This window comes from Lycium ferocissimum, chromosome 1 (assembly GCF_029784015.1).
Source record: "Lycium ferocissimum isolate CSIRO_LF1 chromosome 1, AGI_CSIRO_Lferr_CH_V1, whole genome shotgun sequence".
In the NCBI taxonomy this organism is placed as follows: Eukaryota; Viridiplantae; Streptophyta; class Magnoliopsida; order Solanales; family Solanaceae; genus Lycium; species Lycium ferocissimum.
This window is the reverse complement of record NC_081342.1, coordinates 4,064,183-4,081,554: the sequence shown is the minus strand read 5'-3', so window position 1 is coordinate 4,081,554 and position 17,372 is coordinate 4,064,183. Positions and strand designations below refer to the sequence as shown.

General features: G+C 33.1%; 2 protein-coding genes across 3 annotated transcripts; both read left to right on the top strand.

The window, feature by feature from the left end:
• Positions 1-939: 939 nt before the first annotated feature.
• Positions 940-4,227, top strand: LOC132063250 (uncharacterized). 2 transcript variants are annotated; one of them, XM_059455752.1, is made up of 7 exons: positions 940-1,064; positions 1,144-1,391; positions 1,822-2,031; positions 2,134-2,226; positions 2,300-2,398; positions 2,478-2,810; positions 3,942-4,227. In XM_059455752.1, exons 1-6 carry the CDS (start codon positions 962-964, stop codon positions 2,799-2,801), a joined length of 1,077 nt encoding a protein of 358 aa, XP_059311735.1. In that variant the 5' UTR covers positions 940-961; the 3' UTR covers positions 2,802-2,810; positions 3,942-4,227. The 2 variants fall into 2 exon arrangements, with proteins under 2 accessions (XP_059311735.1, XP_059311812.1); XM_059455829.1 differs by lacking the exon at positions 2,300-2,398.
• Positions 4,228-12,580: 8,353 nt separating this feature from the next.
• On the top strand, positions 12,581-16,910 carry LOC132063163 (uncharacterized). The gene is made up of 2 exons (XM_059455649.1): positions 12,581-12,827; positions 16,489-16,910. Exons 1-2 carry the CDS (start codon positions 12,699-12,701, stop codon positions 16,603-16,605), a joined length of 246 nt encoding a protein of 81 aa, XP_059311632.1. The 5' UTR covers positions 12,581-12,698; the 3' UTR covers positions 16,606-16,910.
• Positions 16,911-17,372: the final 462 nt, after the last annotated feature.

Sequence of the window (17,372 nt, the reverse complement as noted above, 5' to 3'; positions counted from 1 at the left end):
CAAACCTATGGGCTCTTTACGGATGTCTAGAGCTAATATTCCCTTTTCTCCATCTACTAATCAAGTTATGCAGTACAACCAAATTGTTGAAACGAGTATGATTTTTCAAATTTATTGTGTTATCAATTTGTACAACTGAATTTTAATGCTAAATTTTTTACTACTATGATGTCGTTATACCAGGTGCTATAGTGAAGGGACGAGGTCGAGGGCTTAAATCTATGTCTACTGCTCAAGGAATGCGAACAACGAACAAAAACCACTTAGTTCGTGAGAAAGGGCATATGCAACCTAATGTTCCATCTTTCTCATCTACTGATGAAGTTATGAAATACATCCAAGCAAATTCAATAAGTATGGTTCTAAAATCTATTGTTTTTTGGAATTGGATTTAATTTAATGCTAATTTTTTTTTACTGATGATTTCTTGCACTAGGTGCTCTAGGGAAGGAGCAAGGGCTTAGATCTATCTTCTCCTTTGAAGAGTCTGAAGATGAGGAGGAATCCTTCCATCAAGATGCTCATTATGATAGTCAAAGTATGTCAAGACCTTCTAAGAGTACAAAATCAGATTCTACCATGTTTGCCGCTCAAGGATTGCTAAAAACAAATAAAATCCTTTAGTCCATGAGAAAGAGCATATGAAAACTGATATTCCATTTTCTCCTTCTACTAATGAAGTTATGCAGTCCCCCCAAACAGTTGAAACAAGTATGGTTTCTCAAATCTACTCTTTTTTAGACTTGAATTTGATTTAATGCCAAAGCTCTTATTGATATGATTTCTTGCACTAGGTGTTCTTGGGAAGAGACGAGGGCTTAAATCTATGTGCTTCTTTGAAGAGTCTAAGGGTGAGGACGGATCCTTCCATCAGAATACTCATTATGTAAGTCAAAATATGTCAAGACCTTCTAAGATTACAAGATTAGATTTCATGCCTGCCTCCCAAGGATTGAGATCAATGAATAAAAAAAATTCAGTTCATGAGAAAGAGCATATGCAAACAGAAATTCCAATTTCTCCCACTGATCAAGTTATGCAGTCCACTCAAACAGTTGAAACAAGTATGGTTTCTCAAATCTATTTGATCACAAATTTATCATTTGTACAATGTTTTATGCCATTTTAAAATTATGCATGTAGGTTCATGTACTACTGAAAAGGTAAAAAAGGTTCGAGGAAGTAACAAGTGCAAAGAAGTTGCATCAATTGAAGTTGGACAGAAGTTAAAAGTAACATTTTACAATAATCGAACAGTTGGAAAGAATAGCAATCTATTTTTGAGGCATTTGGGAAAAATAGTTCGTGACCGTAATATGTGTCCGTTGGGAGTATCAGCGTGGGATGACATTAAGGAAGAAAAGTTAAATCACATGTGCGCAGCTGTTGCGGTAACTGGATAAAATATGCTTCTTTTCAATTCTTTTTCACCGTCGTTGGAGTCGCATGACTGTTTCCTCTGTTTCACTGGACTATTTTCTGGAGTTTCCTCTGTCTGTTTCCTTCTGGCTGATTTGGTTTCTGTGTCTTTTCTAAACTGTTTGTTAGAGTTTAATTAATTGAATTTGTCATTTTTGTTTGTTAATTAGATTGTAACAGCCGTATTTCCATTTCAGTTTTACAAAAGTTTTTCATCCAGCTTTTTAAATTTATTTTTTCATTCAGCTTTTTTAATTTATTTTTTCATTCAGCTTTGTCCAAGTTTTATTTTGGCCCCTTTTAAGATAATTGCACTTCACTTCAAACAGATTTTCCTTTTTCTCCGAACAGGTACTTTTAATCGCGTATCGGATGTCAACCTATATGCTTGTTTTATTGCAGGATAAGTTTGAGAGTGATGACATGGATATTCATCGCGACCATATTTTGAGATGGATGAAAGAGTTATGGAACAAATGGAGAGGAAAATTGCATGAAACGTATGTGAAGGGTAAGCCAATCCAAGAGGCTCTTAAGAATGTGCCCAAGGGGGTAGACAAGAAACAATGGGAGTGGTTGGTTAAGGAACATTTTTTTACAGAAAGTTTTCAGGTTTGACATAATACCTAGTTATGTAATTTCATGTCGTACTATGATCGTTTAATTTATAATTTATCTATAACATTTAAATTTAATGTTGTTACTCAAATATAGGCAAGAAGCAACAGGAACATAGCAAATAGAGCTAAGTTGAAGATGCTTCCTCGCATTGGTAGCAAGCCAATTAGAGAGATTATCTATCAAAAGGTTTTATCATCAAATCTATATTTTTTTAAAATATTGACCAAACATTATTTGACATGTTTACTTTTATGCAAAGGGCGGAAAAGATGGCAAACCACCAAATTTGGCAACTGTTTTCTTTGAGACTCGCAAGAAGAATAACACACTTGTTGATCCTGAAGCAATCGAGAAACATGTGAGTTTGGTTAATTGAACATGTTCTCTACTTTTAGTTATTATGGGATCTGACAAAAATCTCTCTACATATTTTGTAGGCTCAAATCGAAGAATTGGTGCAGTCCGAACCGTCACTTCCTAGCATAGAGATTGTAGAAAAATGCTTTGGACCTCAAAGTCGTAGTCATGTATTTGGATTTGGGGGTGGAGTAAAGGCGAAAGATTTGAAAGGTGAGACTTCCTCAAAAGCTGAATTATTGGCTAAGCTACGTTCAACTCAAAATGAAAACCAGTCTTTGAAGGATCGTTTGTCTAATTTCGAAAATGAAATGAAAGAACTGAGGCAATTGAAAGAACTTTTTTTTGCGCAACATGCTAATTTCCAGCCTCCAGTTCAAGAGAATGACTATTCGGATCCTTGATGATAGCAAGTGAGTTACAACTTAATCGAAACATCAATTTATTTTGTTGATTTAAGTGTATGTTCTTATATATTATTTGGGGAATTTATATTTTCTCTTGGTTATGAATATGCTGGTTGTGCGTAGAAGAAATGATAAAATAGAGCTCACCAACGTATATATAGTTGAACTGAAATAAAGGTCGAAATGTCCACATATTAGAATTCTCATAGCTAGTTTACTTTGTGATTCCAAGGCTTTCTGACTTACCTCATGGTGGACTAATATTTGTAATTGAGTAGCTATTTATATTATGAAAATAGATCAGTTTTAGGTGAATTTATCACAGTTACTTGATGATATACAACGTGGTGGGATTTCCTAATATTTTATGCAACTTTTTTGCAATTTTTAGCGCAGGGAAGCATATTAAGTAAATTGCATTTGGTTAGTGTAGTTTTTTTTATGCTTATAGTAAGATTGGCACGTCAATTTTGTCAAGTAAAGCTATCAGCTCTCTAAGTTGGTTGTATGTTGTCGTATGTGTTATCACTTTACTGCTTCGATATTCAACACTATATTCTAAACTTATGATTAGGAAAAAGAAGAAAACTTGTTTCAAGATGGTTTTTGGTGGAAATAAACTAGTTTTTGGTGGAAATAAACTATCTGCAATTTCTTGTAGGATTTTATGTATCTAGACTGAAACATATGCAGCCTTCTCGATGTTGCTTTTTTTCTGCCCTCTTTCAATCTATTTTTGGCTTCACATGTGTATGATGTATCTGTAGTTCCTCTGAAATTAAAGCTCTAATCATTCTTTTGTATTTTTTTGTTAATTGCGGTGGAGGCATATAAAATAACATCAACAATATAAGATGTTGAATTTGGTAAAATTCTTGTGCTTCATTGTTCAAACCAAAAGTGAAGGTTATGTGCCCCGTAACAGATTTCTTTGGGTTAATATTTGTGCAACATCACCAGAATACTTTCCTGCAGCTTCATCATCAATTCAATAGCTGAAAAAACTTAGCAACATCAGTTATTACTCTTTCAAGTGTGCATAGTAATATACTTGATGAATTTTGTTTGTTATTTAACCAATATTCCAGTTGATTTTTGTAGTCTTTTCTAAATGGATTTTTTTAAATATTTTCACAGGTTATGGAAATTGAAGTTTACGAGAAGCAATTTTTTGAGGACAAACAGATTGACTATCATTTTGCTCGGAATGTGGAGAAACTTTATTATAGTCTAGGGATATTAGCTATATAGGATTTTTCTAAGGGTTTATGCATGTACAAAATACTGTGACTAGCTTAGATCATTGATGTACGGTGCTAGTAACTGATGTTGATCATTTTTTGTAATTTCAACATCATCTTGGGATTAATTATTAGATTCTCTAATTGCAAATTGAATGTGATTGAGGGAGTTGTGACTTGTTTATTAGGGACAAGATTATTAGTCCTTAAAATATCTTTTAGTAGAAGAAATCTAGTCGCTATATATGTAGTTCTTGGATAGCAGGGCTGGTCACCGAAACAATTTAAAGACCAGCTTTACACTGGTCGAAACTGTTTACCGGCCAGCTATATAGTGGTCATAAAATGATTTAACGACTGGAAATTTAGTCCCTAAATATCCAATCAGTTACCAGAAAAATGGTTCCTAATAACCTTTGAGGGTCCAGTCATGAACAAAACCATTTAGGGACCAGCTATTCAATCTCGTCGTTAATGACATTTAGCGGCGAGGTCAGAGGTTGGTCGCTATCAAGAGGGACACATTTTCCCTTTGCTATTGACCATTTTTCTTGTAGATTATTGACTCCATTTGTTCTTTTTCGATAGGGACAGAACTTAGCTAACTCACTTTATGATCAAGGACCATGAAATTTTCCCTTTGCTATTGACCATTTTTCTTGTACACTATATATACAGGATGCTAATCTATTAACTTCTCTTAACATCCTAACTAACTTTTGGTGGGAAATAACTAACTAACTAACTAACTCTAGGTAGTGCAGTCAAGTTTCTTAACTGCTTTTCTATATTTCCTGTATATCCGTGTATATCTCAAGTATATTTTCATTATTCTACAGAGCCAACAGTAAAACTATTACTGCCCCGTCAATTTATGCGGCCACTTTTGGATTTCAAAAGTCAAATGAGTTTTTCTTTGATCATGATCTTTTTATATGTCTTTTAAGTATTTTAGATTATCAAGTATTGTTACTTATAGTAATTTTTACGTAGTTTTAAAATATATAAATTTTATTTAAAAAAAAATTAAAGATATCATATCCGAATTTACAGTCAGAATTAAAAAGTTTGACCCTTCAAATCCAACGTTGCCACATAAATTGCGATAGAAGGAATATCTAATTAACCAACCACATTTTTTTTTTTTTTGTATTTATGGTATCATTATACAACAAATAATTATTAGTGATGGAGGTTTAGTAATAGTAGCTAGTGGCCCCCAGTGGTTGAGTAATAAACAAGAAACACTAATTTCTTCTTGAAACAAGTGCAGCAAGGTGGAGGGGCCAGTTGGGCTAATAAACAGACATAATTTGATTTTCATGCCAATTTCAAGGTCTTTTAATCACAGTTTGGTGTGATTGGTGAATATAACAACGAAAGTGGAGACAAAGATTATTACTACATCTGTATAACTATGGTTTCTTCAGTAGTGGTCATTGAAAAAGCAGTTAAAAATGCTCTGCCGAAAATTGATGTTTTACAACAAAACAAAGTTTTAATTGTTATCAACCCCCACACCCCCCCCCCGCTCCACAACCCCACCGAAAAAACAAAAAAAAACCTATTTTGGATGAAGAAGTTTTCTGAGTTTAGTCTACTCGCAATGCTACTATTAAAACAAGTTTTTCTTTGGCAAAAACGTTTCTGCAAAAAACCTTTTCCTAAATTATCCAGCGATATATCATGCCATGAGTTAACATATACACTAATAAATAAATAAATACACAACCAAGTTTGGCCTGTTATCACCCCTCTTATTTATCAATTCGATCAGATTGGAATTGGAATACCACTCAAACGGACCTGTCAAAATTTCCATTAGAAGTTACATGAACATGGGTTAATTTTGGTATCCTTATTTATAATTAATCGTACCAATTAAGTAATTGGGAAGTTCTTTTCACAGTGAAATTAAAGTAATTATCTCACTTGTTGGTCAATATGAGTTGTAAAATTCAAAATTTAGAAATGAAAGGCTAAGAACCAAGCAATTAAAGACAAAGAAGAATATTACTATTGTTGTCATCGAATGTCAATTCTATTTTCACTAAAAGCCAACTTAATGGCTCAGACAGATTAATAGTTCTTGGACAAATATATATATATATGAAGGGGGTAGTTAAAAGTTAAAATTATTACTGTATATAGTTTGGTTTTGCATGTTATAGTTTAGCTATAGTCCATGTCACAGTCTCGAAGAGAAATATAGAATATAATTGGTTGTTGGCATATCAATGTAGGTCCATATATTATATATAGCCTTCCATTATTGGATTTAACAAGATTTGAGAGTACTTAATAGAAGAGTTAAAGATTTGCATTATATTTCAATACTAACAGCTCCTTCCATGTCAACAATTTTGGACAGTGATAATTTGTAGCTTAATTTTGAATATTATTATGCCTTAGAGAGATCTTATGTATGGCCTAGCCAGAAAAATTGTGTAAAATTTGGACAATCATTAGATACTTTTTGAAATGGATCGAAAATCATAAATTCAAGTGGAGACAGGCAAACAAAATCATATTCAATTTTAGAGCGCCTTATAGAATTTTCAAAAGTATTTAAATTTGATCTTAAGATTTGAATATTTTTTCATGATGGCTAAGTGAAATCATCAATTTCTTAAACGTAAGAAGTAGATTGAACATATATGAACATAGAAGAGAGAGGCCATCGGAAGACGGCTAAATGAATTGCTATTTTGCATTGAAGAAGTAAGATGAGATATAGGTGCGTTTACTCAACTCGTAAAGGTTCATTTCTAGTTAATAAGAATAAGAAAGCTAGCAAAGATAGAAATTTTTGATAATATATGTGTCATTTGTGATTCAATCATGTATCTTACATGAAAAGAAAATAAAACTTCTTGCAATCAAATCGATTATCCCTATAAAAGATAAAGTGATTGAGATGAAGGGGATAAGTGACCAGTGCTAGTCAAAATCAACTCTTTTAAAGTGAAACATTCACTATTACTTGTTGCTTAGCCCTTCTAAAAACCATTGTTGCTTAGCCCTTCTAAAAACCACTAAACAATAATCGATAAGGTTGAGCAATAGTATGACATTATTGGATTGGGACTATATATTATCACCACAAGAAAAGCATCAAAGATCAAAAATCTTTCTTTCATGTCATTCCCTTTATCTTTTTCCTTTTCATCAGTAACAAAACTATACACTGCATTAAGTGCTATTTCAGATATTTTGAGATGTTAATCTCAAAGTAACTTCGTCCTTATCTTAGTGCTAAAGGACAAAGTGAGAGCAAACAGACAATTCTTTGGTTATTCTGAGATGATGAGATGAATTCAAAATTTTGAAGACATGACTATAATGTACCAATACACTTATTATGATAATTTACTTTTGTTATTTCTTTTTTCGGATTGTTTTTGTTTGTTTTTCTTTGAGCCAAAGGCCTATCAGAAACAAACTAGATCTCTATCTCCCAAGGAAGGGATAAAGTCTTTCCGAGTCCATACCTCCCTGCAAGTTACCATGGATTACACTTTAGATATGTTGTTGTTTTTACTTTATGTAAGTGTGAACTTACTATAAAAATATATACATATAAAGTTTTAATTATGTATTCATTTGGAGTTGAAAACAAGGAGTATGTTTGTACCTACTATCATAAACATGCATATATTTGTTCATGTGGTTAAGAGTTTTATCACATTGTGGACTCCCGATGGTTGACACAGCTAAAATGAAACTATTAAACAAACTAACATTTGTGTAAGATTTTCATCATACAACTGTTTATTTTTATAATACAATAAAATATATCTATGACTGAGTTACATTATTTAATATAATTAACTGTTTACAAATAGATGAATAATTTGATATCAACTAAAAATATACATGGAGGTATTTATGGGTGCAAAGTGCAATGTAGGGTACTTTGAATTTGTATGCCCCTTGCTATCAATGAAAGGACACAAAAGATTAGGCACTAGCTGGGAACAAGCTTTGCCGAATTTTCTTAAATACTATTTTGGTGCATGCCTATAGGGAGCGAGATCTTTGCCAACACAGGGATCAACATTCACCAAGGACAAAAAATATGGTCCCAGGGTCATACATGCATGTTCATATTTCTGATTTAAGTAACAGCTAGTTAAAAAATATAGGCAAAATAATCAAAATATATAAAACTATACATGCAAGTAAACATTTAAAATCCACCCTAACACAAAAATTTGTTTTACTATATCATCGCTCATTTGTCATATACTATATCATTTTTTTAAAAAAAAATCCATCATCCCAATTGCTTCTAAAATCAATCCACCATAACCAAACCACACCGACCACTTGGATTTGATAATCTTCACTTGACTAGATAGTGTCCTTTGAGCATGTCAAAAAGAACCATAGCTGAAACTATTAGTAATTTGCTACATATATATTTGGATTTTTTTTTTTGGGTTTTTGAACAATTCAATTTGGTTTGCTAAAAATTGTTGAAGCTAATTCGATCATCCCATTGGAACATCATCGTCCGCCATTAATGGAGCTTCGAAAGTCAATTGGGTTTGCTAAAAATTGTTGAAGCTAATTCGTGATTAGTTGCTTTTTTAGGAGAAGGATATTTATGTAAACCATTGAATCTAAGGTTGAGAAAGCTCAAAGAAAAACAAAAAGCTCAAAGCTTCGAGTTCGAATTTTCGGATTGCCACAAACGAACTCCTATTTAAATGGGTAATATCTCAAAAGATCCGAATCGACGAAATTAAAGAAATTTTGGGTTGTTTGGTTGAGGATCGAGGTGTATTTGGTTGGGTTTAACAATAGCTATTCCATAATAAAAATATGTATTTTGTAATTAAAAAAAGAAAATAATAAATAAATTTTAATTAATACGCGCCTATTTTTCAATTATTTTTATAATTTGTGCCACATAAAGTGCCTTTTGATCTTGTGTTATTAAAATATTTATATCCTTTTGTTTTACTATGCTTTTGTACTTTTCTCACTTTCTAAAATAGTAGCACTACTACTAGCTAGTATTCCTTCCATTTCAATTTTAAGGAGTTATCAAATTAGGAAAGAAACATTTTTTTGAAATGAGTGTTTTGAATCTTGTGTCCGAAATTAAAGATAAAAATCTTGTGTTATTAAACTTGTCCTATGAGATGTAGAAATTAAGGAGTTATCAAATTAGGAAAGAAACATTTTTTTGAAATAGACTAAAACAAAAAGTAAGACTAACAAATAGAAACAGAGGGAGTATTTATATTTGTTGACAAACACCTTTAATTTTCACAATTATTCTATATATTTTCAAGGATAAATAAACAAATTAAAGATCAGAGAGTGAGGAGAAATTATAAATGGTTGGAAAAAGAAGAAGAAAAATGGAGCTCACTTGTGCCCTATTTAGTATTTAACACCATATACAGTTGTAATATATTGCCTCTTTCATCCCACAATCTCAAAAAGGCTTCTAATCGTTGATATTCGGACATTAACTAATCAAGAATAAGCATGGTCATTCAACTTAATAATGCATCAATTCGCCTCTGAATATGACTTGTTTTTTGGGCAGAATCCATGCATAATATATACTACAATTATATATGAGAATTATAGATCATAAGAAAAGGCAAGATAACTACCAAAAACAACATGAATTAGCGACAAACAATTAATTTTATAGCTAAACACAAAAACCGGCCACTAATCCTCTGTAGCGACAGATTATCACAAAATTTTGTTAGCATCGGATTTGTAGCTAACAAAAGGATTAGGACAATTCGAAAATTTCGAACAAAAGTAGTTCCTAAGCATGTCATTCATATAAACTTCATAGGTTAACGCGGGAGGAAATGCTAAAAGATATTGTGCTATCATACACCTGCTTCTTTCGCTCTTTTTTAAGCTAATAGTTTCCCTTATTTTTCATAATTATTTTAAACTTTTTTCCTGTCTTTTTATGTATAGGAAACATGTTCTCTTGTCTGGATTCCTATTCCCAGAAGGAGAACGATAGAATTGTGAATTAAATGTCTCGTATTCCCAGCTAAATCCAGAAAAGTAAGGCAAACTAATCCCCATTGTTTGATAAACAAGTAAATTCAAAACTTCCTTTTATTCTATGGAGAAAAGAAAAATTAGACGTAGTTTGTTTTAAATGGATTCTCATCAGCGTACGTTAGACACGATACTCAGTATAATGATACAACTAATAAGAAAGTAAAAAGATAACACGATCATATAAAAATTATCATTATTCTTAGTATGGACTAAACACCATAAAAAATAAAGAGACAATAATCCAAACATAAACGACCACTATCTATGGAGAAATCAAAGAATTTATGTTGGCGTTTCGGGAGAAATTTCAAGCTCCTCACACTTGAGCTTTACTAGACGTACCAAGAATTTATGTTGGCGTTATAGATGATCTACATTAATACATGAATTTTAACCTACTCAGATTTGAGCTTTAGCATGCGTACCAAGAATTTGTGTTGGCGTTCTAGATGATCTACAAAATACAAAGGACTTGAGTCCATATCCAAGTCGTGCGCATCGTCGTTTGATCCCTTCATCAATTTCATAATCTTCCCCTAGTTTAAAAGAGGAGTAACAAACTGCAACTATTGATATGGTGATCATAAGGAGACAAATGATGACAATATGCTTGTCATTTATAATTCTCATGATAATTATTTTCAAGTGAGAGAGGACAGGAAAAACTTTAGGTTAAGTTAATTTTTGGATTATATTTTTTGACGTTAATATGACCTATAATTTTCCAGTGCCCAAAAAGTAGAAAAACTTGACTATTTTTGGGCCGGGCTTGGACTGCCTATAGAAAACTTTTTCTTTTTGGCGTGGAGTGTGCTTCATACAGACTGGTCTTTAATTTTTGTCCCTCAAAGCGATGGTCTTTAATTTTTGCTGCTGCTTCTTATGTAATGAAAGTTTGTGAGCTAAAATATTCTTATTCGCTGGTCTACAAAATCAGAGATCTGGGTTCGATCCCCAGCAGAGGCGATGAATTCGCTGTTTCCTTACCAAAAATAAAATAAAATTCACAAGGCATAAGTTTAGAGAACCTTTGCTTTGTTCAACATAAGTTCCATAGGAATTAAATTATCCAAAATAAAATTATGGGTCGGGTCGAAAATGGGTTGACAAAAAACGGATCGTTTATCTCGACCCGCCCATATTTAACACGGTTAAAAAATGGGTTAGAACCATATTATCCAAATTATCCAAAGCTACTTCAAAGATGTTGGCTATAGAATATGGAAAGATTAATTTACCATTTTGTCCACAAATCCATCCCTAGTGCATAGTTGCACCTCAACATTTGTGTGGGAAAAGTAGAACTTCGAACCTTTTCAACATTTGTGGGAAAAGTGACAAAAATGGCTATTTTTGTAAATTGACCATTTTTATAAAGTGACATAAAAATGGTTATTTTTGCAAAATTTATTTCTTGAAAACGTGCAAAAATAAGCAACCTTTTTGTCATTTTTCAAAAAATGGCCAGTTACTACACAAAAATTGACCACTTCTTGGAAATGGCCATTTCGAAAATGGTTATTTAATACTTTCACAAAGATGCTATTTTAAAAAATGGCTACTTTTGCAAAGCAAAAAAAGTTTCTATAAACTTATGCTACTTTCCAAAAGTGACCAAATTACTTTCACAAAGTGGCTATTTTCTAAAAGTGACTAATTTTTTTTTCTTTTTGCATTTTTTTTGATAGTACTTTTCGCAAGTAATATTTTGAAAAAAGCGGATATTTTCTTACCACTTTATTTTTGAAAGTTACTACTTAAAAATGTCTAGTTTTGCAAAGTTGAAGATAAAATTAAAGACCAGTGATTAAGGGCCAAAAAATTAAAGACCACCCCAAGATATGTTGTGACCATTTTAGTTTACTATGTTAATGACCCGATAGAAAACCCATATTGGAAGAATTTTTTTGTAACTAAATTTTCGGACATAAGTTGTGTAGTTTGGTTTTAATTTTTATAAACTTATGCCTTCAAATGGATAGCTTGCCAAATTAGGTGGATAGACCCATTTTTTATTTTCTTTTTCATTTTTTTGATGATGTCGGGGAATTTTTCAGAACTTTTTTTGTTATGTCTAAGGAAAAAAATTAAAGTGAGGGCAAAAATTAAAGACCACCCAAGATAGGGACATTCGTGTTAATGACCCGATAGAAAACCCATATTGGAAGAAGCTGTACGGTTTTTAAATTTTTCCCTTCAAGTGAGTTTGTCTTTAATTTTTGCTCCTCGCAACAGAACTTATGTCTAGTGGGCACAAATTCTTTTACAAAATGAAGTCATGTAGGTATAACTTGTGAGATATTATGATGCGAAAATATAAGCTAATGCCTCGCGAAAAATTTGTTTGTTATGAGGACAAAAATTAAATATCAGCACAAAATACGAACAAGAGTGCAAATTACCCCTTATATTGGGCTTCCCACAACAAAAGTATCACATTTTTAAAAGCCCATTTAGTCCAATATACAATGGTAAACAAATACTACCCCAAAGTTCCACGTAGCTAAATTCTCATCCTTTTGTTTATCTCTGCAAATCAAAAGGGGTTTCTTTTTGGCATCAATAAAGCAAATTGAAGTTAGCAGAATTTCAGTATAAAAAGATGTCGTCTATTGGAACATCAAAGGGTGTATTAGAAATAGTAAAATTTGGAGTATACGTATCAGTTCCAATTGGTCTCATGTATGTCTTCGCTAACAACAACAAGAATCTTCAGAAAATTATGGGACATGTAATTTTTCTCCTCTCTCTCTCTCTCTCTTTTTTTTTTTTTTTTTTTTTTTTCATTTAAATTGTAAAGTTTGTTTCTTTATGCTTATATTTTTATGGGTTTTTAGTTTTCTTGGTGTTTATTTTTCAGCTTAAGTCAAATTGCTTATATGTACATTTTTCAAAATTCAAGATTTGTGGTCTGCTTTGTCAAAATGTATATATTGAAGCTTAAAAATTCGACCCCTTTTATTTATTTTTCTTTTTTTTATAGAGATAATATGAGGGATTTTTGATTATTTGAATGAAATGGTTCTGAATAGATACATATGATTTATATTACCGATCCGAACTAGTTTGAGATTGAGGCTGAGCTGATTAATTGAATAGAATCTGAGGGTGATATGGAAATGTGCTATGAAATACTCCCTCCGTTTCGATTGATGTGAACCTATTTCCTTTTTAGTCCGTGCCAAAATGAATAACTTTTTTTCATGTTTGGAGACAATTTACCTTTATGTAATGATTTATAACCACACAAAATATATGTTCCTCATTTTACACCATAAGTTCAAAAGTCTTTATCTTTTTTCTTAAACTCCGTCTAGTCAAATAGGTTCACATAAATTGAAACGGAGGGGGTAGGTATTTCTGCTTTCTAGGTTTTTTCAAAAGAAGGATTGGTGGGGGTTGGGTTTTTTTTGGGGGCGGGGGTTATTGTTCATGTATCAGTTAAGTAAGGTAAAAAATTTGATCTTTGTTGACAGTTGAAGATTACATAAAGTGGAATGTTTTGCATGATCCGCATTTAGTAATCTTATAGATGTGAGGCAAAGCGCTTGCACAAAATGTGGAAAAAGGTGGATGAGTACCCTGGATTCAGGAGTGTATAATGCAGAATTGATGGGTAATTTATGCATTGTTCAGATTTAGAAAACCAAGCACTAAGCTAGTGCTTGGGCATCGCAAACGGGGAACAGGCATTGTACAAGAGTATAAAAAAAAAAAAAAAAAAAAAGGACAGCCCGGTGCACTAAGCTCCCGCTAGGCGCGGGGTCCGGGGAAGGGCCGGACCACAAGGGTCTATTGTACGCGGCCTTACCTTGCATTTCTACAAGAGGCTGTTTTCACGGCCTGAACCCGTGACCTCCTGGTCACATGGCAACAACTTTACCAGTTACGCCAAGGCTCCCCTTCGCATTGTACAAGAGTATATAATGCAGAATTGAGCGATGAAGAAACTGTGAAAGAGACTAGGAAGGATATACTTCCTCTGTCCAAATTTATGTGATGCCACTTCCTTTTTCAGTCTGTCGCAGAAAATATGATATCGTAATTTTTCCTAAAAAGAATGATACCTTTTGTAGTTAGAAACAATTTAACTTTAAACTTCTTATGTTACCAATAATGAGATGATTTATAGCTACACGAATATCTATGACTTGTTTTAACCGCAAGTTTCAAAGTCTTTCGTTCTTTCTTAAACTACGTGTCAATCAAACACTAACATATAAAATGGTACGAAGGGAATAGAACAGTGTGAAAGAGCAGAACAAAGAGGAGAGAATGTGCTATGCTGCTAAAATTAAAATAGCAATAAGATAGCAAAGAAGATGACTAGAATTGTGGCAAAGAGAGAGTTGTTGCTCCATAGAGGATTGGCCCTTCTGACATAGATTTTCTGGATATAACTACAGCTTAGATCTTTCTTATGTTTTTGATTTGGATAGACTAAAGGCTCATAGAAGATCTCTACATGTATTAGCATCTCTATACAGTTTGACACGTGAGATGTATGTCTGAGATTCCGGGGTAAAAAGTTTACTTGAATGTTTTTCTTTAGGTCTCCGCTGGTTAAATGGAAAGGAAAGGAATACACAGGAAATAGTAAGCCAGATCATTTAATTTAACTGAAATGAATTATCTTACCTTCCCATTCCTTTCTTTTCCATGAAAACATTAAAAACCTCTAAAGAGGCCACTAGAAGTGTGGCTTTGCTAAGGATACTAAGCATGCAACTTGCCTGATCCTCAAATGCGAAATAAGTCCAGGCCAAATATGTTACAAGATGTTAAGATACCCGGAGTTATGAGGCTTAAAGGCGATCATAATGAATAAGATTTATCTTCTATTTTTGGTGGGCAGTATAGTTGGATCATCTATGCGCTAAGATCAACTATTTCTTTGTGTTGAAAATATAAGCTAATTTGTCTAAGCCGTATAGCACTATGAAGATATGCATTCAGAAGTATGTTTCTGGTGTCAAACTGATGATGCAGCCCATCTTTAGTGCTTCCAAACTTCCGAATTTTGGAATATTTTCTTCCAAACTGCTGATGCGTTCTTAAACATTTTGCATTTTTTTTGTCGGTTGGCTTATAGGTTAGCCTATGATATCTGAAATTTTCTCTGGGTATGTTCGTCAGGGTTGTAATCACAAATGTTTTCCCTTAGGCATCAGTAGCTTCTCTTTCAGGATTAATTTGTTTTCCCAGACCCCACATTGTGGGATTTCACTGGGTATGTTGTTGTTGTTGTATTTCCTTGAAGTTAATAGTTATTATAAGCCCGTGTAATTCCCCAAGTCATGTGAGCGAAGTAGTTTCAACTGCTTTGGTGGTTTTGGTCCCGCATTGGATGATGTTTTGACATTGCAATGGCTTCTAAAGGAATACAACAGTACAAACACCCTGTTGTTGATAGACAAAGTGCTTCGTTTTAGATCAATTCTTCACTGCAATCGGTTTGACGAGTGGTGGCAAATTGACTGTCGAAGTTTGTCTCTCTCTATTCCTCCTCTGTCTCTGGTCTAATTCTAAGCTAATCGTAAGTTGTTTAAAAACTGGGAAACCTTGAGTAAGCCTTTGAGTTAAATAGGGAAACTACTCGACTAATAATGAGTTCCTAAACTGACAAAAACCTATTATACCTCCTATATTCTGGAAAGCTTACAATGAATTCCTTAAATAGATTAATGAATTTACTATCCCTTTCCACATTCTATCAGCTTCCTGCATATTTTAGTCATAGTTACCAGAACTGAAAATTTAGGAGCTGATAGAAAACAACTCTCTGAGCATTTTATTTAAAGGGAAAAAAGAGGAAGAGAGGAAAATGATGTTCATAAGAGACCTAGTTATGTTCTACAAGCAAAGCTATTCTTGTGGTCTTGACTAGATCCATGGGATGATGGGGATAGTTCAGATGCCATAAGGGTTATGATGTCTTTTAAATATCAAAACCATTTGAAATTTGATTGATGACTTAACCCCCCCTCCCTAGTCTCTCTCTCTTTCTCACACACACACAAAAAAAAAAAAAAAAAAAAAAAAAACTAAAAAAAAAGGGGAAAGAAAAGAAATGAAGAAGAAGATAGTTTGGTGGATAAGTTTTTTCGCAATAGAAAGCTTTTATTGTAGTCCTTAGTTTTTCTAATATCTCCTTGCAACAGATAGTATACATTTTTCTGAACTTTGTCTTATTGCCTACATGTTCAATTTCAAGTCCAGTTCAATTTCAGTGCAGATCATATTAATTCATTCCCTTAATGGTCATCATATCTGAATGAATTCATACCGTGACTGATTTTTTATAACTTTTTGCAACATGGTTCCAATAGATATCTTTGGCTTACAAAATGATATAATCCATCTAAACCTTCCATGTTTTTTTGCTTGTGAAGCGTGAATATGTAGTTTATCCTGCAGAAGCAGTAACGCCCCAAACGCCCGAGGAACTGAGGGAGATGGCAAAGGAAATAGCTCGAAAGAGAGAGCGGGACCAAGCAATGAGGAACTGAGGAAACTGGAACAAGAATGACTCGCAACCCAAGAAACAAAGAAGCGTAGAAGAATTTGTAGGTCTGTAAGTAATGCTTGCAGAAAGGAACAGCCAGATGTCCTTTTTTATCAGCCAAGAGATGGATGTGTGCTTACTACTTGTCTGTTCACCAATAAGTGAGTGTAAGAATAAAACAGTGTGGCAAAGCCAGGGACTCTATACTGTCATTTCTGTGCTTGATGTATCTTCCTTCTAGATCCTTATAGCAGTCAAACACTTTTACTGTGTGTGGAAATCAAAATCAAACAGTTTTTTCTTTGATTATACGTTCTTCAAACATTTTAAATATTTCTTATGTAGTTTTCAAATACATAAATTTGGTTTCAAAAAATTGAGTGATCGATGTCTGAATTCACACTTTAGATGTGTTAATCCTCATACTTTGAATACGATAATTATTTTTGCAGGTATAGAAGACAAATTAAAAGGCCCAGTGTATGTTCAGGTGCAAAAGGGCAATATTCTCTTGTCCCTCTTCAAGGGGCAGACCCTTCTTTAATATTGACTAGGCATGATTCAAGTCAAGATCTATATTGTGCATTATTACATAATTAGATGCATGGGTTCCACAAGTGGAAATTTCAGCTAACTCTTTCCCATTTAGAGCCTCCTTTTTGTCTTTTCATCCCAAAATATTTGTCCTTATCCCTTCGCCTCCAGAAAGTAAAATTTGCGAATTGTAACAAATGTGTGGAAAAACTCATGTTACACTTTAACTCTTCCTTT